Raw genomic sequence first — 23478 nt, forward strand, 5'->3', positions numbered from 1 at the left:
ATATGTTACACAGCACTTAGAAATTGTTTGCCCCTACTGTAAAAGTTATTGAGATCAGTGAAGTCCATGTATAACCGGGTTTGAAATAAGCATTAAGAATTACTGCAGGAGAAACTTGAAAAGCGTTTTTAATGCAGTTATTTGTGTTCAGCAGGACTACAGCCAAATTAATTGTTGAAAACACCTCTACATGTAACTAAGTTTATCAAGGAAAGACAAACAGATGGGTATTATTACAAAAGAGTTAGTAACTTACCAAGAATGCCCATATACACATTTTACTCTGTATTTAACTTTGATTTAAAGCAATCATAGCTTCCAAACTGCATACACATTTGCTAAGCTGTGATGACCAGCAATAAGGTTACCTTTTCGGTGGTATGTTCAATTATGTAATCACCTTGAATACGTAGTGTAGGGACATAAAGTTAACTTAACTATTCAAATAAATAAATTTGTGAGTTGTTGAAGCTTATAATTCTAGGTCTTCCATTGGGGACCCAATATAGGAGCCTGCTCATCCAAACTCTGTGCCGGGTATAATAGATCATTTATTTCACTGGACCACTTATGTTACTCTGTTTTCTCCTTTGGACCGGCTTTTAATTGTATTTTACACTGTATACTCTACTGTACCATTATTTTATTCTGCTACCTCTCAGTCCTATACTGGCTCTCTTTGCCTTTTATTTCCATCCCTAACACAGCTCTCTATTCATTGCATTAATTTCATTGATCTTTCATTACTACCTGTCCTGTGTTTGCATTTTTACAAATACTTATTTGCCATTTCATCACAGTTCTTGTTTGCCATTTTCCCTCACTGTTTTATTACATCTGCTACATTTCACTTATTTGCCATTATCTTACTGACACTGTTTCATCCCCCTCAAGCTACAGGATGTCTTTATATTTCAATCTTCCATTTATCACTTGTCATCTGCCTCCTTCCTCTCTTCTCCCTGCAATGTCCCCTCAACCCTTAATGTCCCTCCCCATTCCTCACCCTAAATCTCTGTGTTCCCACAACCCCAGTCCTTCCCCTCTGCCTCAGTCTCCTCTCCTTCCTTGTCCCATGTCTTCTTGCCTTTCTGCCTTCTCTCTCATCTCTTTGCTCTCTCAGTCTTTCATCTCATCTTCTTGCTCCCCCATTACTGAACCCCATACTCACACCTCTCCTCCCCTCCTTCTCCCAGCACCTGGCAACCTCCCTTCTAACCTTTGACTGTGTCACTCCCCCACCCCACTGAAGCTACCAAATTAATTGGCAGGAATAACAATCTTGGTTCCTCATTCACTTCTGCTCCTCTTTGCTGCCTGCCCCAGCCTGTCAATTTTTTGCATTACTAACCCTGTGATAACTAGTTAAGAGAAGCAATAACAATAGAAGTAACTGTCACTCATGAGTAAGTGGTCACCATAGTAAATTCAGCCACCAAATAATGTTGGAGAAATGCATTTTCCACAAATTTAACTATGCACACTATAATAAAAGTATATAGACACAATCAGCCAAATAAAATAAAATAAGAGCGTATAAAGTTAGCAAATGAAAAATAATCTTTATACATGTGTCACAATATGTGGATGTAACAGTTTATGATTTGTTGGTAACAAATATATTAAGATGTTATATTACGATGATTTTCTTACCTGTCAATGATGCCACATAAATCAATTTGTAGATCACTGAAATTACCAAGCAAACTCTGCTGTACTGAAATAAGATCCATCAGCTTAGATCCAATATAAATTAATTTCATGCATCCCAAAAAACTCTCAACAGGTTTTATACATTCATGATCAGTATTGTTGTTTGGACAACCTAAATAAAATAAAATAGTTTATATTCAGTTAATTTTCAAATATCACTACTAATATGCTATATCATAGTGTGCTTCTGAATTATTCAATAAAATATGTCTCTTTTTATTTTTTGCTAGGGAATATTAGAATTATGTTTCAAATTTAACAAATCACAATCATATTTTGAACATTGGTGAGAATTAAAGTAGCAATCACACATATAAGACTTTTTTATTAAATAGAAAGTTTAATACCTTTTTAACATGTCTCTAATTTTTCTTAGCTATAACCCTAAAAATACTTATCTCCTTTTCAAAAGCTCTTTGGTTGGCAAACAAGAATGACTGCCAGACACAGACACAATCAGTCTGTTACACAGACACAGACTCACTGCTCTCAGCAGGTCATGTGATGGCAGAGCTGAGATGTGCTTTCTAATGCTTTTCTGCTCACAACATCATGTGCCATGTGATTGTGGTTGTAAAGGTAGTCCAGAATCATAAATCATTGCCAGTAGGTAAGGTTGAAGTATTGAGGGTTTGTCGGCCTTCTAACACTACATGGTTCTAAAACTATGAATATTTATTATTCTCCCAACTATTAAATATTCAACATGGAAGCACACTGGGAAAGACTGAGAAGGTGAGGAAGTTCAATTTGAATACTTCACCAAAATATAAAATTAAGGGTCTAGTTCATTATGGAAAGTAAGGCAAAAAAGGAGAAAGTTTTCTCATGGACAAACCATGTAACAATAGAAATGATGCAAATTAGTTTATTATTTCACACATAAGTTAAATACTGGCTGTTTATTCATGTAGGTCACAAATATTTAATAGTTTTATTTTTACACTGAAATGTAAAGTTCATCTAGGACATTCCCTATCCCAACTAAAAATCTGTCCCCACATTTTAAATTTACATCCCCCTTCAATGCAACATGGTTATGCCTAGGTGCAAAGCTACTCCATTTTTTTGCTTTACTTTCCTTAATGAAACAGGCCCTAAGTGAATATCACAACATACATAGTGAGAAGCACACCGGCCAGTGTGTGAATTTAGAAAGCGGTCCATAGCAATGATTTATTATTACAGTTAATATTATTATTATACATTATTTATCTATGTGCAATATATGTCTGATGGTGATAGTCCTTTTTCTGGATAAGAGAATGGTGATCATTTGCTGTGTAGGAGGGGATATGTTGGTTGTTTGCTGTGTAGTAGAATGAGAAAATTATTAGGTATAATTTGCTTTATTATGCTATGCCATAAATGTATGCATCCCTTCTAAAATGGTGGATTTGCTATATCCCTATTATATCTCCTACACAAACAACCACCACTCTCTTATCCAGCAAATAGACTGTCATTACAAGACATACAATATACTGCATAAAAATAAATAATAATCCCAACCATCTATTGAAGTAAAATACCCAATTGCAAAGCACATATTGCAGTGAAACCGCTCCTCTGTAAACCACAGGTATCAGAGAAATCTCCCTATATACATCGTGAACCACATATTGTAGAGAAATACACTAAACTGCCAATCACATGTATACAGAAACCCTCCATTAGCCAGTCATGTTTGCACAGAACCTCCAATTATTGCTCCTGTTGCATAGAAACCAAATTCTAGCCACAAGCTGCACAGAGACCTCCTACCCCAAGTTTGTTTTCTTGTTTATTTTTACAATAAGGGGTACATTATACATATGAAATGCAAGTTTGAACTAAATCAAAAATTGCTTGTATGAAGTGATCCTCATATCCAGGTGTGTTCTACTTTCATTGATAATCATGCATACCATTATTCTTTCAAAATGAGTCATGTGACACAAATGACATCAGTAGCCTCCAATTATAAGTTATGTTTTAAGGAAGTGACATCACTACTTTTCAAATATAAGCTGTATTTTAGGAGACTGACTCTCCAAAATATATCCTAATATTTTGTGAGTAGTTATGTCACTCCCATAAAATATAACTTATATTTGGAGAATTGTAGTTTCACTTCTGTCATTTGAATCTTACTGAAAGTGTTTTGTAATGTGGCTGTCAGTGAAGGCAAAAAAAAATTGATTATGAGGATTATCTCCTACAAGCATCTTGCATTGTTTAAAACTCAAATGTGTGTGCTGTAAAATTAAAAGGATATTATTAATCACCACGTAGTTCCATGAACTTCCTAAGTTCTTGTTCCTTTAGACAGTCATCAAAGTCCTTATATACTTATATTTAACTGTAGGTGGCACATTATTCCCATTTTATTTAAATGTTTGATATCTATTTTATTGAATTCTATGGGTTTAATTTTCTGCTGGATCTAAAATCTTCTAAAACACATTTAAAGTGACCTATATCTTTCTAAAACATTGGATCTAATCAAATTCTGATTGCAACTTGCATATAGTTGTTCTGTGCTATCTAGTGGCATGCATACGTGTCCATGCTGTGTCAGTCACCATTCTGTAGCATCAGTCTACATTTACACCTGATCTGCAGTGGGTACAAATGATACGGGTGAAACCGAGCATACTTCCGTAAAAACCAGGACATGAATTGGCCACATCTGCCACTGAATGCTCTTACTGAACATGGCCTAAGTTAGTCTGCTCCTTCCCTTCCTTTTTCCGTCTCTCAAGTTGTAAACAGACAAAAGTGTAATTTGTGTCCGGACATGAATTGCATTGCGTTCATTGACGTAACATCTGTTTCTGAACATATGCAGAGCTATTTTACACCAAGATACGCTACGCAAATGAACAAAACTCAGGCCCACTGTCTCTGACTTTCCCCTCATTATTAAGTAGTTTATCACAGCTTCTAATAGACATTTTGTGATCATACCTGTGTCTATAAAACATATCACAGAGAAGCAACAATAATATTCATTTTTACTTTTCGCTTTTTCTGATCTCTCAGAATACAAGGTTTCCGGATAAGACTCCATAACTCTCTCTAAAATAGTTGGATACTTTTTTCCCAGGCACTTTATCTAAATATGTTTATATATTTAAAATACAAAAAGACAGGGGGCGCCACACATAGTGTATTATCAATGATATACAATGTAAAGGTGACTCCAACGATAAAAAAACCCCGTACCAAATATGTGATGAAATTAGGCAGATATAATGATCAGGCTGACCGTACTCTGGATCCACCTCAGGTCTGGATAACAGGAATCCACGAGCATAGACCAAATGATAGAGGACAATCTGCGGACTCAAATAAATCCACGATAGTGTGACACAGTATAAAAGGAGACCAAACTAGTCTCAAATACCACAAATTTAATGGCACCACATAAAAAATAATAATGCCCGTACATTAGAGCACAATAAAACAAGCTTATCTGTCCGCTGGCACAAACGTGGAAGATGAGGGTAGCAGCCGGCAACACCTCAGAACATCCAGCAATGAGCACAGGGACCAAGAACTTCTCCAACACGTTTCGTCTTGTGAATAAGACTTTATCAACGCGTTTCGTCTTGTAAATAAGACTTTATCAAGGAGTACTCCTTGATAAAGTCTTATTCACAAGACGAAACGCCTTGATAAAGTCTTATTCACAAGACGAAACGCGTTGGCGAAGTTCTTGGTCCCTGTGCTCATTGCTGGATGTTCTGAGGTGTTGCCGGCTGCTACCCTCATCTTCCACGTTTGTGCCAGCGGACAGATAAGCTTGTTTTATTGTGCTCTAATGTACGGGCATTATTATTTTTTATGTGGTGCCATTAAATTTGTGGTATTTGAGACTAGTTTGGTCTCCTTTTATACTGTGTCACACTATTGTGGATTTATTTGAGTCCGCAGATTGTCCTCTATCATTTGGTCTATGCTCGTGGATTCCTGTTATCCAGACCTAAGGTGGATCCAGAGTACGGTCAGCCTGATCATTATATCTGCCTAATTTCATCACATATTTAGTACGGGGTTTTCTTATCGTTGGAGTCACCTTTACATTGTATATCATTGATAATACACTATGTGTGGCGCCCCCTGTCTTTTTGTATTTTATCTCTTAGGTCTAACACTTGCAGACAGGTGTTGATTGACTGGGGAGCTGCCTACTACATTGAGTATAAATTTATTACATGTTTCACTGTGGTCACTTTTATTAAGCGCTGGTAAGCTTAAAGAACTTTTTGGATGTTTATATATTTGTACATGCCAACTGTGATGCAATTTTGACCAGTATGTATGTAGTCAATTAAAACAAAATAAACAAGCAATAATACACACATAAAAAATATTCACAAAAGTCAAATACATTTAATGGGTTGTATGTTTAATTGGGCCAGGTAATAAATAAATGTTATAGCACTATTATATTGGTGTATCACCCATGAACATTACATTGTACATATTATTTGGCCTTTTACTGTGTTGGTCATAGTTTTATAAACAGTATAATTTGGTGGTTAATGAGGGTCAAGCCACTGACCATACAATAATGGATTGATCGCCACTGGTTAATTATAATTTTAATCCAATGGAATCTCCAATAATTAGCTGAATTAAACATCTAAACCATAAATGATATTCATCCACTGTAAATAAGGCATTTGTGAGGATTACAAATATAATAACATCAAAACACATTTAATAAAAATAAACATGACATTTTGTACCTCCAAAATAGTAGTTCTCTCCAGATGACACTTGAAATGGTAAGTTCATATACAAGCTTGAGGATACATCATTGTCTATTGTTAAACTCACACGGTTCCTTTTTGCCAGAATGGAAACATAATGCCACTGTCCATTGTTCAAATTAAACCCTGTAATAATATCAATAAAACATCACCATAATCTTAAGTCAGAAACATATGATAATGTCCATAATAGAACTATATTTAAACTACAAAGTCCAATAAAACATTGAAAAGTATTCATGTATAAATTACATATTGACAGCAATATTTGGACACAACTAAGTGAATGTCAAAGTAGTAAACACAAAATAAAAAGTATAGCAGAAGAAATGTCATACCACCCCTTCCCTCCACAGAAAAATAGAGACAGGAAAAACCCTCTACCAGGCTAAAAAGCTCTCCACCCAAAAAAGAAAATTCTCAACAAGCCAATATTAAAAAAATTCAACCAACTGAACCTGTAACTGAAGTGGCTCCAAATCATTGTAATTTGGCCTAAATATATAAGTTATAATCTTGTTTAATTATTTCCTAAATACAACTCTCAAAGACATGGAACGGATAAAGAGAGCAGTACTTATGCTTTAAATATAGCAAAGTTTGGCCCTGTGTCTTAGTTTTCTATATTCATTGGTTAATATAATGGCCTCAGAACTCCTATAGACAGGGACAGAACTATAGCTGTTGCAGGGATTGTGGTTGGCTTTAGGGTGAAAGGGGAAGGAGTCCATTTACTACAGAGACTCCTACTCTTCTGAGAATTCTTGAGGGTAAGTCTATGCACAGTAACGACCCACTTAACCTTTTTTTTTCCATAGTTAAAAGCCAAATGGTGCTCAAGTGCACATGTGGCAACAAATGAGCATGCACTGGCCTATGCGCATGCTCTGAAGAGCAAAGCAGGGGCCTCCAAAAGGAATGGGCATATATCGTTGTTTTCCAATTACACTATGATCTCCACCTGTTACCCCCATGCCTTTAGGACTACTATAAATGTCTTGCATACCTGTAACAGCATCCACATACAATTTCCCACGTTTGAAAAGGCTCATTTTAAGTGTTCCATCTTCAACATACAAAGCAAACTGAAATGGAGCAGAGCTAAGTCTGGTGGCAAATAAATTGCCATTCCTGTTCCAGGTTCGAAAGTGAAAAGAGATTGTAACCTCTTCTTGCAGTGGCAATCCAGGCAAGATCAAATAGCTATTTGAATTTAGAAATGTAACTGGGACAATTGGAGGCTCTAGACAAGAAAAAGAGACATTTCCCTAGATAAAAATAAAAATAATATTGATCAAAATACATTCTTGCCCATAGGTTTAGTATGGCAACACTCATTGCATTATTATTATTATTATTATTATTATTAATTGCAAAAATCATTTACATTTATGCCCTGCTTAACGACATTTCTCTAACACTAAGTTATGGACTCCCATAAAAGTCTTTAGTTTGAGTCTTTATTTAAATTATGCACACACAAACATTAAATAACAAGCTTCTTCATCTCTTCTGCACAACTTAGGTTCAAACCTAAGATGCATAAAATTACCCAATTACTAAATATGCCCTTTGACATTTTTGTGCTCAGGTTTCCTCGACATTGCAAAGGTGAAAAGCAAGGTAAAAGCAATGCAGAATTTTCCATTTAGACTCATCATATTGCATTTTTTGTGACTTCTTCCAATCTGCAAACTGAAAACAAAGCTATACAGCGCAAAATAAGAATTCTACACAATCTCTATCAATTATAAGAAAATAACACGAAATTACAGATACAACCAGAGTACCGCTGTGGTAAGTAACAATACTTTATTAATCTAAACAATGTATATCAAAATAAAAATTATATGAAAAAAAAATATAAATATAAATGTAAAAAAATAAATATAAATAAAAAAACCTTACATATATAACATTAAACATTAAACATTAATAAGCTGTGGTTTAAGTTAGAGATTGTCACTGAACCTGGTGTTTTGGCTTTGGTTTTGGATCTGGATTACCTTCGGGTTTTGGTTTTGGTTTTGGTTTTGGCAAAACCACCCTTGCTTGTTTTGGTTTTGTTTGGTTTTGGCTTGCAATTTTGTTTAAAAATCAATTTTTTTTGCCCTAAAATACCTGGCTTTAGTGCTCCACCTATTTCTTGGATAAGTAAGGTAATTGTAAAGCTAATAAATTATGAAAAAAAACAGTTTAATTCTTGGTAGGCCGTCATTAATTCTACACACAAACCATATTGTCTTCCTCTCCATCTATGCCTATTGGCAATGCAGACATCGTCTTTGGGTGTATATTACACCCTACACTTATAGTTAAACATATAAAGAAATGGACAAAGGCAGTTTGGTTTCTGTATGTATAGGCCCCCCTCCACTTGTACAAAATATTAAAAAATTCAGCTGGTATAGACTGTACAATATAAATTGAAATGGACAAAGGCAGTTTGGTTTCTGTCTCTATAGGCCCCCCTCCACTTGTAGAAAATAGTAAAAAATTCAGCCATTATAGACTGTACAATATAGATTGAAATGGACAAAACCAGTTTGGGGTCAGTCTGTGTATGACACCCTACCCTTATGGAGAAATTGCCAAAACAGCAGCCTTTCAAGACTGTACGTTATATAGAAATGCCCGAAGTCCCTTTCCTATTTGGGGGTAGATTGCACACTAAATTATATAGAAAGTTTTAAAAAGATGTTATCGTCATCATCTTCAGCTTCGACCTCACCCTCATCAGTGTGTACATCATCATCACAAACTATCAATACATCGCCGCTTGAATCCGCCATTAGAGAACTGTCAGTGGTTGGATGTCTTTGATGGCGTTGATCGTAGAAAATGTAGTTCATTTTTATGAACATCATTTTCTCCACAATTTTTGGAAGTAACCTCCTACGGCGATCACTGACTAGGTTCCCGGCTGTGCTGAATACTCGCTCAGAGTATACACTGGAAGGTGGGCAGCTTAGGTATTACAAAGAAAGTTTGTACATGGATTTCCAAATGGCCTGCTTTTCTTCCCAGGAAGAAAAGGGATTGTCTGACATTTCCATATCAATTACCTGCTGAAAATAATCTTCCACCATCCTTTGCATGTTAATACTCGTTTCGGAACCAAAAGCATCTCCTGCACTCCACGGTTATTTCTTAGGAAGCTCTGCACCACCAAGTTTATTGTGTGAGCAAAACAGGGAATGTGATGGAATTCACCCAGCTGTAATGCTCGCACTATATTGTTGGCGTTATCAGAAATGACATAGCCTGGGGAGAGTCCAAGTGTTATAAGCCGTGTATCAATCACATCTCTTAGTTTTCGCAACAAATTGTCAGCTGTATGCCTGTTAGTAAAGCCGTTGATACAAAGAGTGGCCTGCCTGTGACAAATGTTACGTAGTGGTGTACATGCTGCTGCTGTTCCTGCTGGTGAAGGCAAATGACCAACCCAGTGGGCTGTCACAGTCATACAGTCTTTGGTTTGCCCACTTCCACTTGTCCACATATCTGTGGTTAAGTGGACAGTGGGCAGAATGGCATTTTTCAGCGCAATCTCTAGATTTGTGCACACTTTTTGGTATAGTTGTGGAATAGCTTTACGGGAAAAATGGTGTCGCAATGGAATTCTGTAACGCGGACACAAAACTTCAATTAACTGTGAAAAACCAGCTGTGTTTATTGTGGATATTGGACGCAGATCTAACACTAACATGGTAGCCATGGCGTCTATGATTTGCTTGGCGACTGGGTGACTGCTGTCATATTTGCTTCCCCTAGCAAATGATTGTTTCAGAGTTAATTGTTGTAATGTAGGACTGCTCTTTTTCTTGGCCTTCCTCTGGGATGACGATTCACCCCCCAGCCGCAGCAACAGGAGCAGCAGTGGGACTAATGCTTTCTTCAGAGGAATCAATTATAGTGCAGGAGTCATCCAGCCTTACTAAGTGGGATGCAGGGCTAACTCCGAGCACTACTGAGGATATTGATGAGGATGGTGTTGTGGGTGTATTTTGTAGCCGTCGGGATGTCGGTGACCGAAGGGTCCTAGTTGATAATGGAGTGCTTGTCATTTTTTTGGAAGAACTTACAGCTTTTCTAGACACTTTGCAATGAACTTTCGTCAAATGGCATAACATAGATGAGGTTCCAAGATGGTTAAGGTCCCTCCCTCGACTGACTGTGGCTTGACATACACTACAAATGGCTATACAACTGTTGTCTGGATTTGGGTAGAAATAATTCCACACATAAGAGGTGGATTTTTTTGTTTTATGCCCAGGCATGACAATGGACTTTTTCTTGTCACGTGCCAGAACTGCTGCCACTGGTGCAGGACTAACACAAACAACCTCATCCTCATTAACATCCTCATTAGCGCCCTTGTCGCCTACACAAATCTCCCCCTTATCCTCTTCTAACTCCAAAGTGGCATCCTCAATTTGTATATCACTGGCTACACTTGGGCTGTTCAGGCACACAACAGCAGAACTGCTGAAAGGGCCCTTCTTTATGGGTACATTATCAGAATGCTCACGATTAGACATACCACTGGTGGATGGACTGTCCACAGGGGATTGGTGTAATTTCTGATTCAGAGCATACATTATCCTCTAATGCCTTACTGTTTTCTTGCAGCTCGGCTTTCACGCGTAACAGTAGTTGTGCACCACTTTTAGACTCCAAATTACTTGGTCTTGCTTGGTCACAAGTGACCGTACAAGAAGAAGGCTCAGTGACATTTTTTGATCTGCTACTAATAGAGAAAAGCAAAGGCCTCATTCTTTCTTTGCCACTGTGTGTGTAGAATGGCATGTTGGCAAAAAAAAAATTATCGGCAGTTAACTTTTTCTCAGTTACACTTCTTTTTCGCTTCAACACGGTAAATGTTTTTTTGGTGTGTGTTTTTTTCCCTGATTTAAAAAGACTATGTACTTTTACATAGGCTTTACCAGATGATGTACTGGGAACACTACCATCAGGACTGGTGCCAGCACCTCCTTGCTGATTCGGCTCATATGTGGACTGCTTTAAATTCATTTTAATGAGCCCAAACCACTTGTAGTGCAAAATATTGTATAGATACTGCTGCTAAATATGACTTTCTGCAGCTAGAAAAATTATTGTTTCACACTGGGGAATATGGGACACCCCAAAGCACTTGCAGTGCAAAATATTGTATAGAAACTGCTGCTAAATATGACTTTTGGCAGCCAGAAAAATTATTGTTTCACACTGGGGAATATGGAACACCCCAAAGTACTTGTAGTGCAAAATATTGTATAGCTACTGCTGCTAAATATGACTTTTGGCAGCCAGAAAAATTATTGTTTCACACTGGGGAATATGGGTAACCCCAAAGCACTTGCAGTGCAAAATATTGTATAGATACTGCTGCTAAATATGACTTTTGTCAGCCAGAAAAAATTATTGTTTTACACTAGGGAATATGGGACACCCCAAAGCACTTGTAGTGCAAAATATTGTATAGATACTGCTGCTAAATATGATTTTTTGCAGCCAGAAAAAATATTGTTTCACACTGGGGAGTATGGGACACCCGAAGCACTTGCAGTGCAAAATATTGTATAGATACTGCTGCTAAATATGACTTTTGTCAGCCAGAAAATTATTGTTCCAAACTGGGGAATATGGGACACCCCAAAGCACTTGTAGTGCAGAATATTGGGAAAAAAAAAAAAGCCTCCTCTATCCTACTCTCTTCCTGCTCTAACAATTGCTAATAGAATTGGTATCAGAATTGCAATAATAATAATTGAAAGAATAAGGTATACAAATATTGCTCTGTCCCTGCTCTAATACAGCCTGTGACCTAACCCTGCTGTCTCCCTCTGTCAAATGGTGACGGATTGCTGTGGAGGCGGGTATTTATGCATTTCAAATATCGCGAGAACCGAGCCCCGAGATCCGACGATGTCACAATGACGTTTTTCCTCGATTTCGATTCCGAAAGGGCGGTAGATTACCGAGCCTGCTCGGCTCGGTACTCGGATAGGCAAAGTTCGGGCGGGTTCGGATCTCGGGGAACCGAGCCCAACAATCTTTAGTTTAAGTACAGCCTATTAAAGTTCATGGGCTTGAGTCTTTAAGGAAATTAAGGTAAAAAAAATGAGTAAGTTTCCTCCTGGACAAAACCATATTACAATGCAAGGGGTGCAAATTATTTTTTTTTATTTCGCAAGTTAAATACTGTCTGTTTTTTCATGTAGCACACAAATACTTGATAGCTTATTTATACCCCAAATATAAAACTGCTATCACATTTTAAATTTACATCCCCCTCCAATGCAACATGGTTTTGCCAAGATGCAAAGTTACTCATTTTTTTTTGTTTACTTTCCTTGATGAATCAAGCCTGATGTATGCTGTTATTTGCAAATTAAAATTATTTTAAAGGTTTTCTAGCAAGACATATAGGTGTGGACATTTTCAGTGCTGTTTAGTCATTTCCACTACACAAAATTATTTGAATTGTACACCAGCTAATAGTAGATAAGAGCAGGTCTCACCCTATACTTTTACATAGACCCATTTTGCTCCTTAATGTTGTACTTCAGTTGAGTGCATTTAGAGCCACACTCCCAGTAATGTAATAAAATGATTTATACACACAAAATTGCTACCTAATAAGGGGAATATCCATGTCCCAACACTGTCATGATTAAAATAAGTAATAAATGAAGCATTATTTTAAGAGAGACTAAGGAAACATGTAATTGATTGAAAAGTGTGCTACTTATAAAGTAGGAGTTTGGACTTTAAAGTGAACTTTAAATATTTGCAAAGTGTGTCCCTAAAGATTTTTCCTCCTCTTCACATATTGTCAAAGCTCTGGTTTGCAGAGGAATCTATTAAAAGCAGAGAGTAGATGTGCACCTTAAAATATGATAGGCAGACCAGTGAGGTGTGCATGTGGTGTGCAAATTTACTCCAGTGTATATTTGCAAAGAAAATCTGCCAGGCTGTCAGTCAGTCTGCTTGTTTAGCTAGAGAAGCACCATCCTCTTATATTTCAACTTATTGCAGAGTGAAAGAGAGCATGGTCAACATAAATAGCAAAATTTAAAGTCTTCAGGTATTTCATGTGTTTTATGCAGGCCAGTATATACAATATTTCCTTCAATGACTTTGCAATGTATGAATATGTCCCTCTCCAAAAAGCCGCCATTGAAATTAGCGTACTAACGGTAATTATCCGCACTATTACCGTAATATCCGTAATAGTGCGCAGGCCGCGTTACTTTTACAGTAACGCTGTCAATTGAATTCCCCCTGAAGTGTGCAAAGAGACACACATATCCAATCCCATGGACAGGTAGCAGAATGAGACAGCAGGGATTGGGTTTAGGATAAACAGATTGCTGAGCTCTGTTATAAGAAACTTTATTGGGGGCCATAATCCTTAAACTATTAATGGACATATATAGATGAGCACACTTTGGTTGCCTATCTTGACTCTAGATATTTGAGGCTTTAAAGTGTGCAGCTCCCTACTTATTTAATTTCATCTTATACATTGTGCATCTAGTCATTCTCTTGACTATATATATATATATATGTATACTAAATATATAAATATTCGTGGTAGAGTGATTAAAATTGTTGTCTTGCAGCACTGAGCACTTGGATTTGATTTAGACTAGGGTGCTATCTCTATGGATTTTTCCCCATGCCATGTGGGTTACCTTCGGGAGCTCTAGTTTCCTCCTATGTGTCACAAATTGACTGGTAGGTTGACTGGCTTCTCATTGATTGGCCCCAGTGTGTGTGCATTTATTTGTCTGTTTTAGGGAATTAGAATGCAAGCTTATCTGAGACAGGGATGATGTGAATGAATAAACATTTCCCTGCTTGTAAAGCTTCCTGTGTTAATACTCTATAAATAAAGGATAATAATATAGGTTTATTTCTTACTATGTATTCAACATATAATAAACATTACAAAAAATAATATTGCTAGTAATCTTGATTTTTTTTTTGAGAATTCTAAAAATAAGTATAGGTTATGATGATATATCCACTTTGGAGAGAAATGTTGGTGGTGATGATAATAACTTGTGAAACAACAATCTATAATTGTGAATATAATTATAATAGGCAATATCAATATGAAAAGTAATTTATTATTACCTCAATGTAGATCTGAGGTTTATATCTCCTGGCCAAGTCAATTATGTTCACACCATTATAATAAAGATTCTCAAAACATCCATGGAAGTTTTTCTGCAGCAATGATGCTGATTTTCCTTGTGACGCGATCCCTCCAAAGCTAAGCTTAGGAAGAAAAGAACAATCAATATAGCCATTAAGACAGTTTCAATAGTGTATTAAATAATGTTACAGTTACGGTAATTGAGCATTTACTTCAACAAATTTATTTCAGGTTTCCCATTAAAACTAGCACAATTTTTCATTTTTTATAAAAAAAAATATTTTGATATACAATTGGTTTAAAATACAGTGATCATTTTGATAGTAAGTAGTAACTTTTAATTGTTAATCTTTGCCTCATTTTCACTTTCTATTGCAGCAATTCCTGCTCAGTGCAATATTATTTAAATTAAAGCAAGAGCAAAGTATACCATATATGAAAGAAATGCTATGAACTCATATTCATATTATGACAACTGGAATGCCATTTTTAGAAATTTGCTGATCCTGCAGATGATAAGTAATAGCTTTCAAGCATATGAAAAGGCCACCAGAATAATAATTGTGGAAGTCACAATACAATAGCAGCATAACAATGTTACATTTACATGTGATATATTGTCCGTTCTACATCTGTGTCTGCTTTTGAGAGTTATGCGCATACACATACACACACACACACACACACACACACACACACACACGCGCGCGTGGCTATTAGGTAGGATGATGGATACTAGGCAGAAATGTGTTGTATAGTATGGAATTGCTAAATGTCAAATGGATCAAGGAATTGTCCTGTAACAACCAGAGATACTATTCTAAATGAGCTTAGTATCCACTGTGATATCTTCATATTTCACAAATTGGATAAAATAGAAATTTGATTAACAGCTAACACACCATGTTTGAAAGAACATGTCTGTAACATGACAGGCATTATTTAAATTAGCAGTACGGGCTGATGATCCTGAAACATTGAAACATTAGTCTCATATGCTCATCTAGAACTAATAAGCGACTTTATGGAAAGCAGTCAGCATGCTCTTAACAGTGTATAAGAAATAAAGACTTAAGGAGTATATCAGAAATCAGGCTATCATTTCTGTTATTTGTGACAGCTGGAAGACTTGGGTTGTGCGAAGGGCTAATTGACAATAGAAACTTCCTATCACTCCTATTTATCATAAAACTTATCACCAAAGCAGTTGAGTGATACTTAGCTCCTACTGGCTGACAGCGATAAGAGGACTTACTGTTTCGCCAACCAGTTTTGGGTGCATGAATGACCTGGCTTGTCGGCTTGTGCATGCACACTGGAATATCGGAGATCTCTGGTAAAAGTTATCATTGGTGGTGCCCAGCAACAGATAACACAGCACCAGGGCTTTGGTAAATAGGGAGACACCTTAAATCCTAAAAATAAAAGTTTTTTAAGTACCTTATATTGTTTTTGCTCCTTTTCCTCTACTTGCTGTTTGGGACAGTTGCTGCTGTTCTCACAAAAAGCAGCTTGCTTCTGTACATATTTTCCCATTCATATATCTGTTCCATATCCTTGTACATTTACCATGTACATTTCTCCCTGTTTTTCTATTCATTTTGTACTTCTAAGCTTCTTTTTGTAGCCCTCATGCTGTTTATTACCCATTGAAGTCTTGACTCATGTCAGCCTTTCTAAGCTATAAATTGCCTCAGATGCCTCCCAGCCACTTTAAAAGACCTTCCAGATACTCCCACCACATGATGTCAGCAGGAACACACTCAAAAAATAGCAATGTGCAAAGCTAACTCTAACAAACAGTTGCTCGTCTCATGTTATTCCTCTCCTGCATATTGTTCTGACTTTTTCTTTCACTTCATACAGTTCCAAACTTTTAATTGTTCTTTACAATCAGTTCCAACATTGCAGTTCTCTTTCGGACCTCATTTAGAGTTAGGAGAACTATTGGAGGAAAATGTAAAAAAATGTAGACATATTTAGAGTCAGCATGGGGAAATCTCCTAGCTCAAATTTAAATTGTAGTCTAAAAATAAAGATGCCCAGTCTTTGTGTCCTACATGCAAAAGTGGAAGGTATTTTCCTTACATGAAAAACATTGCATTTGGTTGTCCAGGTGCAAATTTGCACCCTATAACTGGATTTTTTTTAACTCTATTCAAGGTCCTCAGTCTTCTTGCCAGCTTAACTTCCCTTTCCCTAGCACTGTCTGCTTCCAGTATTTCATTACACTTATCTTATTTCCCTGCTCAATGCAACCAGTTCATTACATTTTACTTTTACATGAACTTGTATTGCTTTTTCTGTAATCTCTCTGCTCTTTCATGGTCCATTTAACTGCTGCAGACTTGCCATAGCAGGTGTAATACACTGTGTGGCTCATTAAGAGTTGTAAGAATGCACATTTTTTTTGTGTAAGACCTCGCACATCCATACCACGCATGCCTACACATACTTCAGTATATAGTTTTTGTGTATCAGCTCCTTACACCTGGAGGACTGGAACATGGGCAGGCAGCTGAAGGCCGAGTACAGTAAGGGAATGTTCACGTAATTGCAACACAGTTAGATATGGACTCATCCTATTAAGAGGCAAATCTCTTGCGGATGCTGGTGCAAAAGAACACAACTATGATGATGATGATGACTAGCCCCAGCACCAGCTGTTCCAGGTTGACTGATGGCCTATTGACTCCTTCAGCAATTTAATCATTGGCATTTTGGCTACATTATATGAAGTTGCGGCTGCCTATTTGCACTACTTAATTGATATTTCTATTTTGACTACTGCAAGATTTTGGAAAGTGAAACCAACAAACGTATGCATGTAAACATGCTTGTTTTATGTCCTTCTTTTGCTACATACGTTTGGAGCGCAAATGTGTCCACTTCTAAATGAACAACTGTCTGTCACTGCTTTCACACAGCATATTTTACTACTTCTAGTCCACCCTTATTTTGTCTTGTTCCTCCCCACACAAAAATTTCATCCTTCACTATGCATATAATGTCCCACATTCGTTTCTTGCTTCTACAACACAACAGCATAAACTGTGCTATTACTTTAATCTACGAGCAGCTTTTCTACAGTTCATTTCACTTCATTTGCTACTCTTAGTATCTTACCTACTGCTGTTTTAATTTCTTGTATAAACTAGCATTACCTCCTCACCGATGTTAGTCTGTTCCCCAGACTTTAACATGAGCCTCTTAATTCTCATTGCTTAACGCTTTACATATTGTACTTAACTGATCAGATCACACTCTGCCATACTGAATGGTTTACAGTAACTCACAAATCCTCTTGTTACCTTTTATTCCCTTTCTTATTATGTTTTTATTTAAACCACACCTACTATACCTAACATAATTTATAAAATTCTGCAGGGGAGTATCATCTATTTCTGTCACTGCAGGGCTGCACAGGGCTGCTATTCTCTAGACGGTTATGGCAGCATGCTTTGCAACTAAAATCCTTTATCCAGCAGCCCCTGTCTATTAATTTTGATCCCATAGCAAAATAATATACAATGCTAACTGACAACCTCTTTTTCATTATTCATGCACTTTCTTTCTCCCATAAAGCAACTAAACTCCCCCATAACTTCATAAACCTCCCAATTTTCATAATTGCAACATTTTCTATGCTGCTTCACCAATCAACATGCCTAACACCCAGACTTTCATTCCTACAGTTATTTCTTCTTCAAGCCTTAACCACTTGTGACTGCAAGTTGTTTATTCATTCCTGTTTCTTTTTAAGTCTTTATCTTAGCAATTCACAGTCACCCATATCCTCTACTGTTTTATCCAAACAATGTACTCTTAACATCTGATGCTGTTTTTCTTCAAGCCCTCCATATATCTATCCCCAGACTTCTACTCATTTATGTACCTCATTCACTCTAATGCATTAATTGCTTCAGGTGTATATTTCTTCCCAGTTTTATCTTCTCACCATCAATTATCTATCAATCTTTACTATTCATATCAATTAAGACTTTCAGTTAATTCTGTAGTGTCATGTATCACCTCCTTATAGTTCAAACATCAATTCAAACTTTCTTCTTTAAACCTTAAATTTCCAGATTCCTAATCTTTGGGTTAAACACCCCAAATTCCCCTATTTCCATAGTCCCCTAATTTGATATGTATTTATGTCCCTACTTGAGACATAAATAACCATTTCCTCAGTGTTTTATTCCTTATGCATAACCCCTATTTCCTTCCTTTCATTTCCTTCACACATTTGCTTCCCATCCCATATTTGATTAATTCAATAATGCTATTTATATATATAACAGATTCCAACCTTGTTCAATACACATATACATTTTCCAGTCATTTATTCTGTTTATATACTTGCTGTCCCAGCCTCCTGTCTTTTATTTGCATACTAGATTCATCTAGTCAGTGTTTTTTATTTGCATGAATTGCCCTCAGTAATGATTACATATGTACACATATTACCTTAGTCCTTCAAGCCATTCATTTACCCTTTCTCAATGAGTAATATTCAATTTATACCTATTTATTGAGTATTTCGTTCAGTTCGTATATGTGTATATGTATATGTCAATTATTCTATTCACATATCCAAGTTACTTTGACTTATGTACAAATTCTCTAATCCTTTACATTCTTTTGCACATATTGCCAGTCCTTTATTTAATTTGTATACCCATTTCCCCATGTTCTTTCTTCAATTATGTAAACCTTCAATAATTTATTTAATTTATAATCACATCTTGTCAATACTTTATGAGATTTAGATACCATTTTTGGCCAGACTTCCTTCCAAATGACCTTTTTCATGTATCACTAATAGTCTTGAAAAACCATTTACACCTTATTGCTCTAATTTCTCTCCAAAGTCATGTTTGAATCCTTCTATATTCCCTTCTTCACATCTGATGCCTCCATCTCCCTGTTCAAATTTTGTCCAAGTCCCAATCTAACAATTCCACATGTGATCATTTAATTTACTCTAGTCCTTCTTTGATTCAATATCCACTTACCCCTTTCTGCAATTTCATCATTTATAGTTCCATAATATCAACTTCTGTCAAGAATATCTATACACGGAAACATTATTTATGTCTCTTTTTCCCTTCTGCCATACCCACTGAAAAATTAAATAATTCAGACTTATTAAATTGAACATAGTGAAATCTACTTTTCTATTAACTTTTTCTTTACTACCTCATGGGTCTCAGTTTAAATGGCAGGATGCTGGAAAGAGGTTATACCTACATAAAATATGTTCTTTACATTAAACATAACCAAACCTCACTTTTTCCATTTACCTCTTTACTATTATTTCATTACCATTTTGGGGTATTAGCTGATAGAGTATAGAGATACTCATATCTGAAGAAGGTTTATTGTTGAAATATACTATTCTCCAAAAAGCCAGTATAATTGTACATTCATGTCATTAACAATAATCTACACCAAACTTTGCATCCATTCACAAAACATGTTCCTGTTTACCTTATTTATTCATGTGCTCTCCATTTTACCCTTCACCAAATGCCAGTAGAAAGAATGTCCAAGGATAGTTTCTACTTATTGGGACGGTTTACCCTACCACATGTCTCATGTCAAAGGTTACCAATCCTTAAGTTCCTAACTATGAACATTCTGAACCTCTTCTGGGGCCTGATTCATTAAGGATCTTAACTTGAGAAACTTCTTATTTCAGTCTCCTGGACAAAACCATGTTACAATGCAAGGGGTGCAAATTAGCATTCTGTTTTACACATAAGTTAAATACTGACTGTTTTTTTCATGTAGCACACAAATACTTGATAGCTTATTTGTACACTGAAATTTAAAGTTGATATTTGTGTGCTACATAAAAAAACAGTCAGTATTTAACTTATGTGCAAAACAGAATACTAATTTGCACCCCTTGCATTGTAACATGGTTTTGTCGAGGAGACTGAAATAAGAAGTTTCTCAAGTTAAGATCCTTAATGAATCAGACCCCTGGTTTGGAACATTTATTTTGACCAAAGGTTATGGTGCGTTCCAGATTATAAGCATGTCGTATTCTAGCTCTTCCCACAAGTCTTAGCCTTGGTTTGTGGGGGCAGAAGCGAGTGACTTTTATACTCAGCCCTGTCCCTACTTGCCATTCGGGGCAGTTAGCCCTCTCCATCCCTCGCTTTCTATTCAATTCTTCTCTAGGCGACCATCTTTTCAGACTGTTTGAATTATTAATTTCATCTGAGGCTTTCAGTGACATCTCTCTCCCTTTTCTCTTATTGAGAATCCTCACACAGTTTTTTTTATTATATGTACTGAACTTTGATCTTTAATTTGACTTCTATGTGCAATAATTGATGATAGTTGATATCACAATTTCTTCCCCCAGCTTAATGCAGTGCAATAACTTTGAGTTGCTGTTCTAACATTGGGTTTGTATCTGTTACTGGAAATGTTTGGGGTGTCATCATGGTGAGGCAGAAACTACCTCTAGGTAGGCTACAGACAATTATAGAACCAACTGTACACCTGTAACACACAATAAACATTATAAATACAGTTATTGCAAGTAATCTGACTAAATACCTGATTAATGTGCAGCTGTGGTGCTGGCAAACAGGCAATCAGCAATTAGTTAAAGGCTAGCATGGGAATATCATCATTGTGCTGTACATAAGGCTGCTATGTAGTCTGCACTCGGCAGCAATAAAAAGAATAGTATTCTTTCTAGAATATGTTACAACCATTAGGTTAGAGCCCCGTTTTCTTCCCTTTGTTATTAAGCTTAGTTGAATCATCTTTTGCTTTCTCTGCAAATGCCAGAACTGTGATATAAAAATAGCCCCATTTAATGTCATTTTCAGCTTTATTTCAACATGGTTTATGTGCAGTTATCGAATTGATATAGTTCAAATCTTTTCATGCAGTTTATTTCTACAGTACATCATACTGTTTTCACTTAATCTCTCATTCATATTTAATATACAGAAAATACCCACCTCATAATCAATGTCCAAATAGAATATGTCTCCCTTCATGAAGAAATTATGCACATGTCTGTCAACAGAGAAATTTACTTGTCTGCCAAAACGCTCTATGACAGTTGAATGCCATTGCTGGTCATCTAATAGACTTCCCAAGGAGACATTAACATGAGGTTTAGAGGTATGAAATTGTAGATTTCCTTAAAGAAGAACAGATACAAAGACAGCTACAATGAAACATTACCATACATTATATATGTATGTCTATCAATTTCTTTGCAGTTAAAGAGTTTTCCCATAAAAATGGTTTATGTAACAAAGTATTATTATTTTTTTTATCATTATTATTTTTCATAATGTTTTCATTGAGTAGGCAGCACAGATCAATTTATGTTTGTATGGGATGTTTTCAAATTATGAGAAAATTTTGAGTTAATTTTTAACTGTAATTAAGAAATATATTGTAAAAGTAACTAGACAAAAGAGGTGTGTGATGATTCTTCTGCTACAACATGTGTGCTCCTTTGCTCCTCTGCTACTCAATTTTTTTGGGAAATCAAAATATTGTGGAATATATTGTGTACTGATTCAGGAACTTAAAGGTCTAGCACTGCTATGCTATTTACAAAGATTTAACACACAGCACATGCTAATCATTTAAACATACCATGTCAATTGGCAATAATCGAGAACAAAGGCAGTATGAGAAGATATGTCATGGTGTGGAGTCGAGGACATTGAAAAATATGATATGGGTAGTGTAGAAAAATTACAGGAGATGATAGAAATAATGAAATGTGTAAATGGTATACAAAATAAGATAAATAGAATTGACAACGATAAAAGATAGAAAGATAGAAAGATAGAAAGATAGATAGATAGATAGACAGATAGATAGGTGATTATGTGATAGATTCCTAACAACTCAGTTGTGTTTCTGTAATGTATCGCCTTTGCCACAGACCCCAGTATACTTATTCAGGGAATGTGAGCTTTAATAATACATATCAACAACTATCAATTATTGAAGGGGAATTAATTTGAAATGTCCTACAAAGAACATGTTTAGATAGTAAATGTTGTATGACACATGAAAACCTTACCTAGATGAATAATTAAGCAAAGTCTTCCTTTTATTAGTTCCAGTGTGATATGATCTCCATTCTGTCCTTCCCCATAAAGTAAAACACCATCACTTTGCATGGTCTTAAACTTAACAGAAATCACATCTTTTGTTGTGCTCATTGACTTTTGATGAAAACGGTACAATATGGAGCTTTTACCATCAAGATAAATAATGTCCGATCCTATAAAAAAATATAGCAAAACATGCATTTGACTGCTTATTAGTGTCAATGTGACAAACATGGATCCTGATTACAGGTAATCCAGGTTTGACTTACCATTAAATAACAATATATCAAAGATTTATAGAAGATATACCTTTATGCCTTGAGTGGTACAAATTCAGAATACCACTAAAGGCATAGAGAGAGATATTTAATGACATTGTATTTATATGCAAATTTGCACAACATTGTAATAACCAATGAACAATTAGTTTGTATCTGTCTAAAGCAAACAATAAAATGGAAATACATTTCTGTTTGACTGTTTTGGTTTAGGGCAAATCTGCACCAAAATGGAGGGTTATTTACTAAATGTCTCAAAGTGGTTAATCTGCACTAAAAACAACCAATCGACAATACGTTTTTGTCTATTGTAGGGTATAGACAATGAAAACAAATGTATGATTTGTTGCTATGGTGCTATAGTAGATTTGCACCTTTGAGCAATGTGAATGGTAATAACCCTGGCTGTTATCAAAGTTGTATATAATTTACATTTGTATTTAAACACTGTT

General features: G+C 36.0%; 1 protein-coding gene across 1 annotated transcript in view; it reads right to left on the reverse strand.

The window, feature by feature from the left end:
• Positions 1 to 23478, reverse strand: part of CNTNAP4 (contactin associated protein family member 4) — a 250097-nt gene that overhangs the window by 95074 nt on the left and 131545 nt on the right. Inside the window, exons 5-10 of the mRNA XM_075211115.1 lie at positions 22718 to 22921; positions 21630 to 21814; positions 14619 to 14762; positions 7480 to 7741; positions 6450 to 6599; positions 1654 to 1825 (exon numbers count right to left, since the gene is read on the reverse strand). Of these exons, the coding sequence (XP_075067216.1) occupies positions 1654 to 1825; positions 6450 to 6599; positions 7480 to 7741; positions 14619 to 14762; positions 21630 to 21814; positions 22718 to 22921 (1117 nt within the window). The remainder of the gene's footprint in view (positions 1 to 1653; positions 1826 to 6449; positions 6600 to 7479; positions 7742 to 14618; positions 14763 to 21629; positions 21815 to 22717; positions 22922 to 23478) is intronic.

The sequence above is a fragment of the Mixophyes fleayi genome, chromosome 1, assembly GCF_038048845.1.
Source record: "Mixophyes fleayi isolate aMixFle1 chromosome 1, aMixFle1.hap1, whole genome shotgun sequence".
NCBI classification, from domain to species: Eukaryota; Metazoa; Chordata; class Amphibia; order Anura; family Limnodynastidae; genus Mixophyes; species Mixophyes fleayi.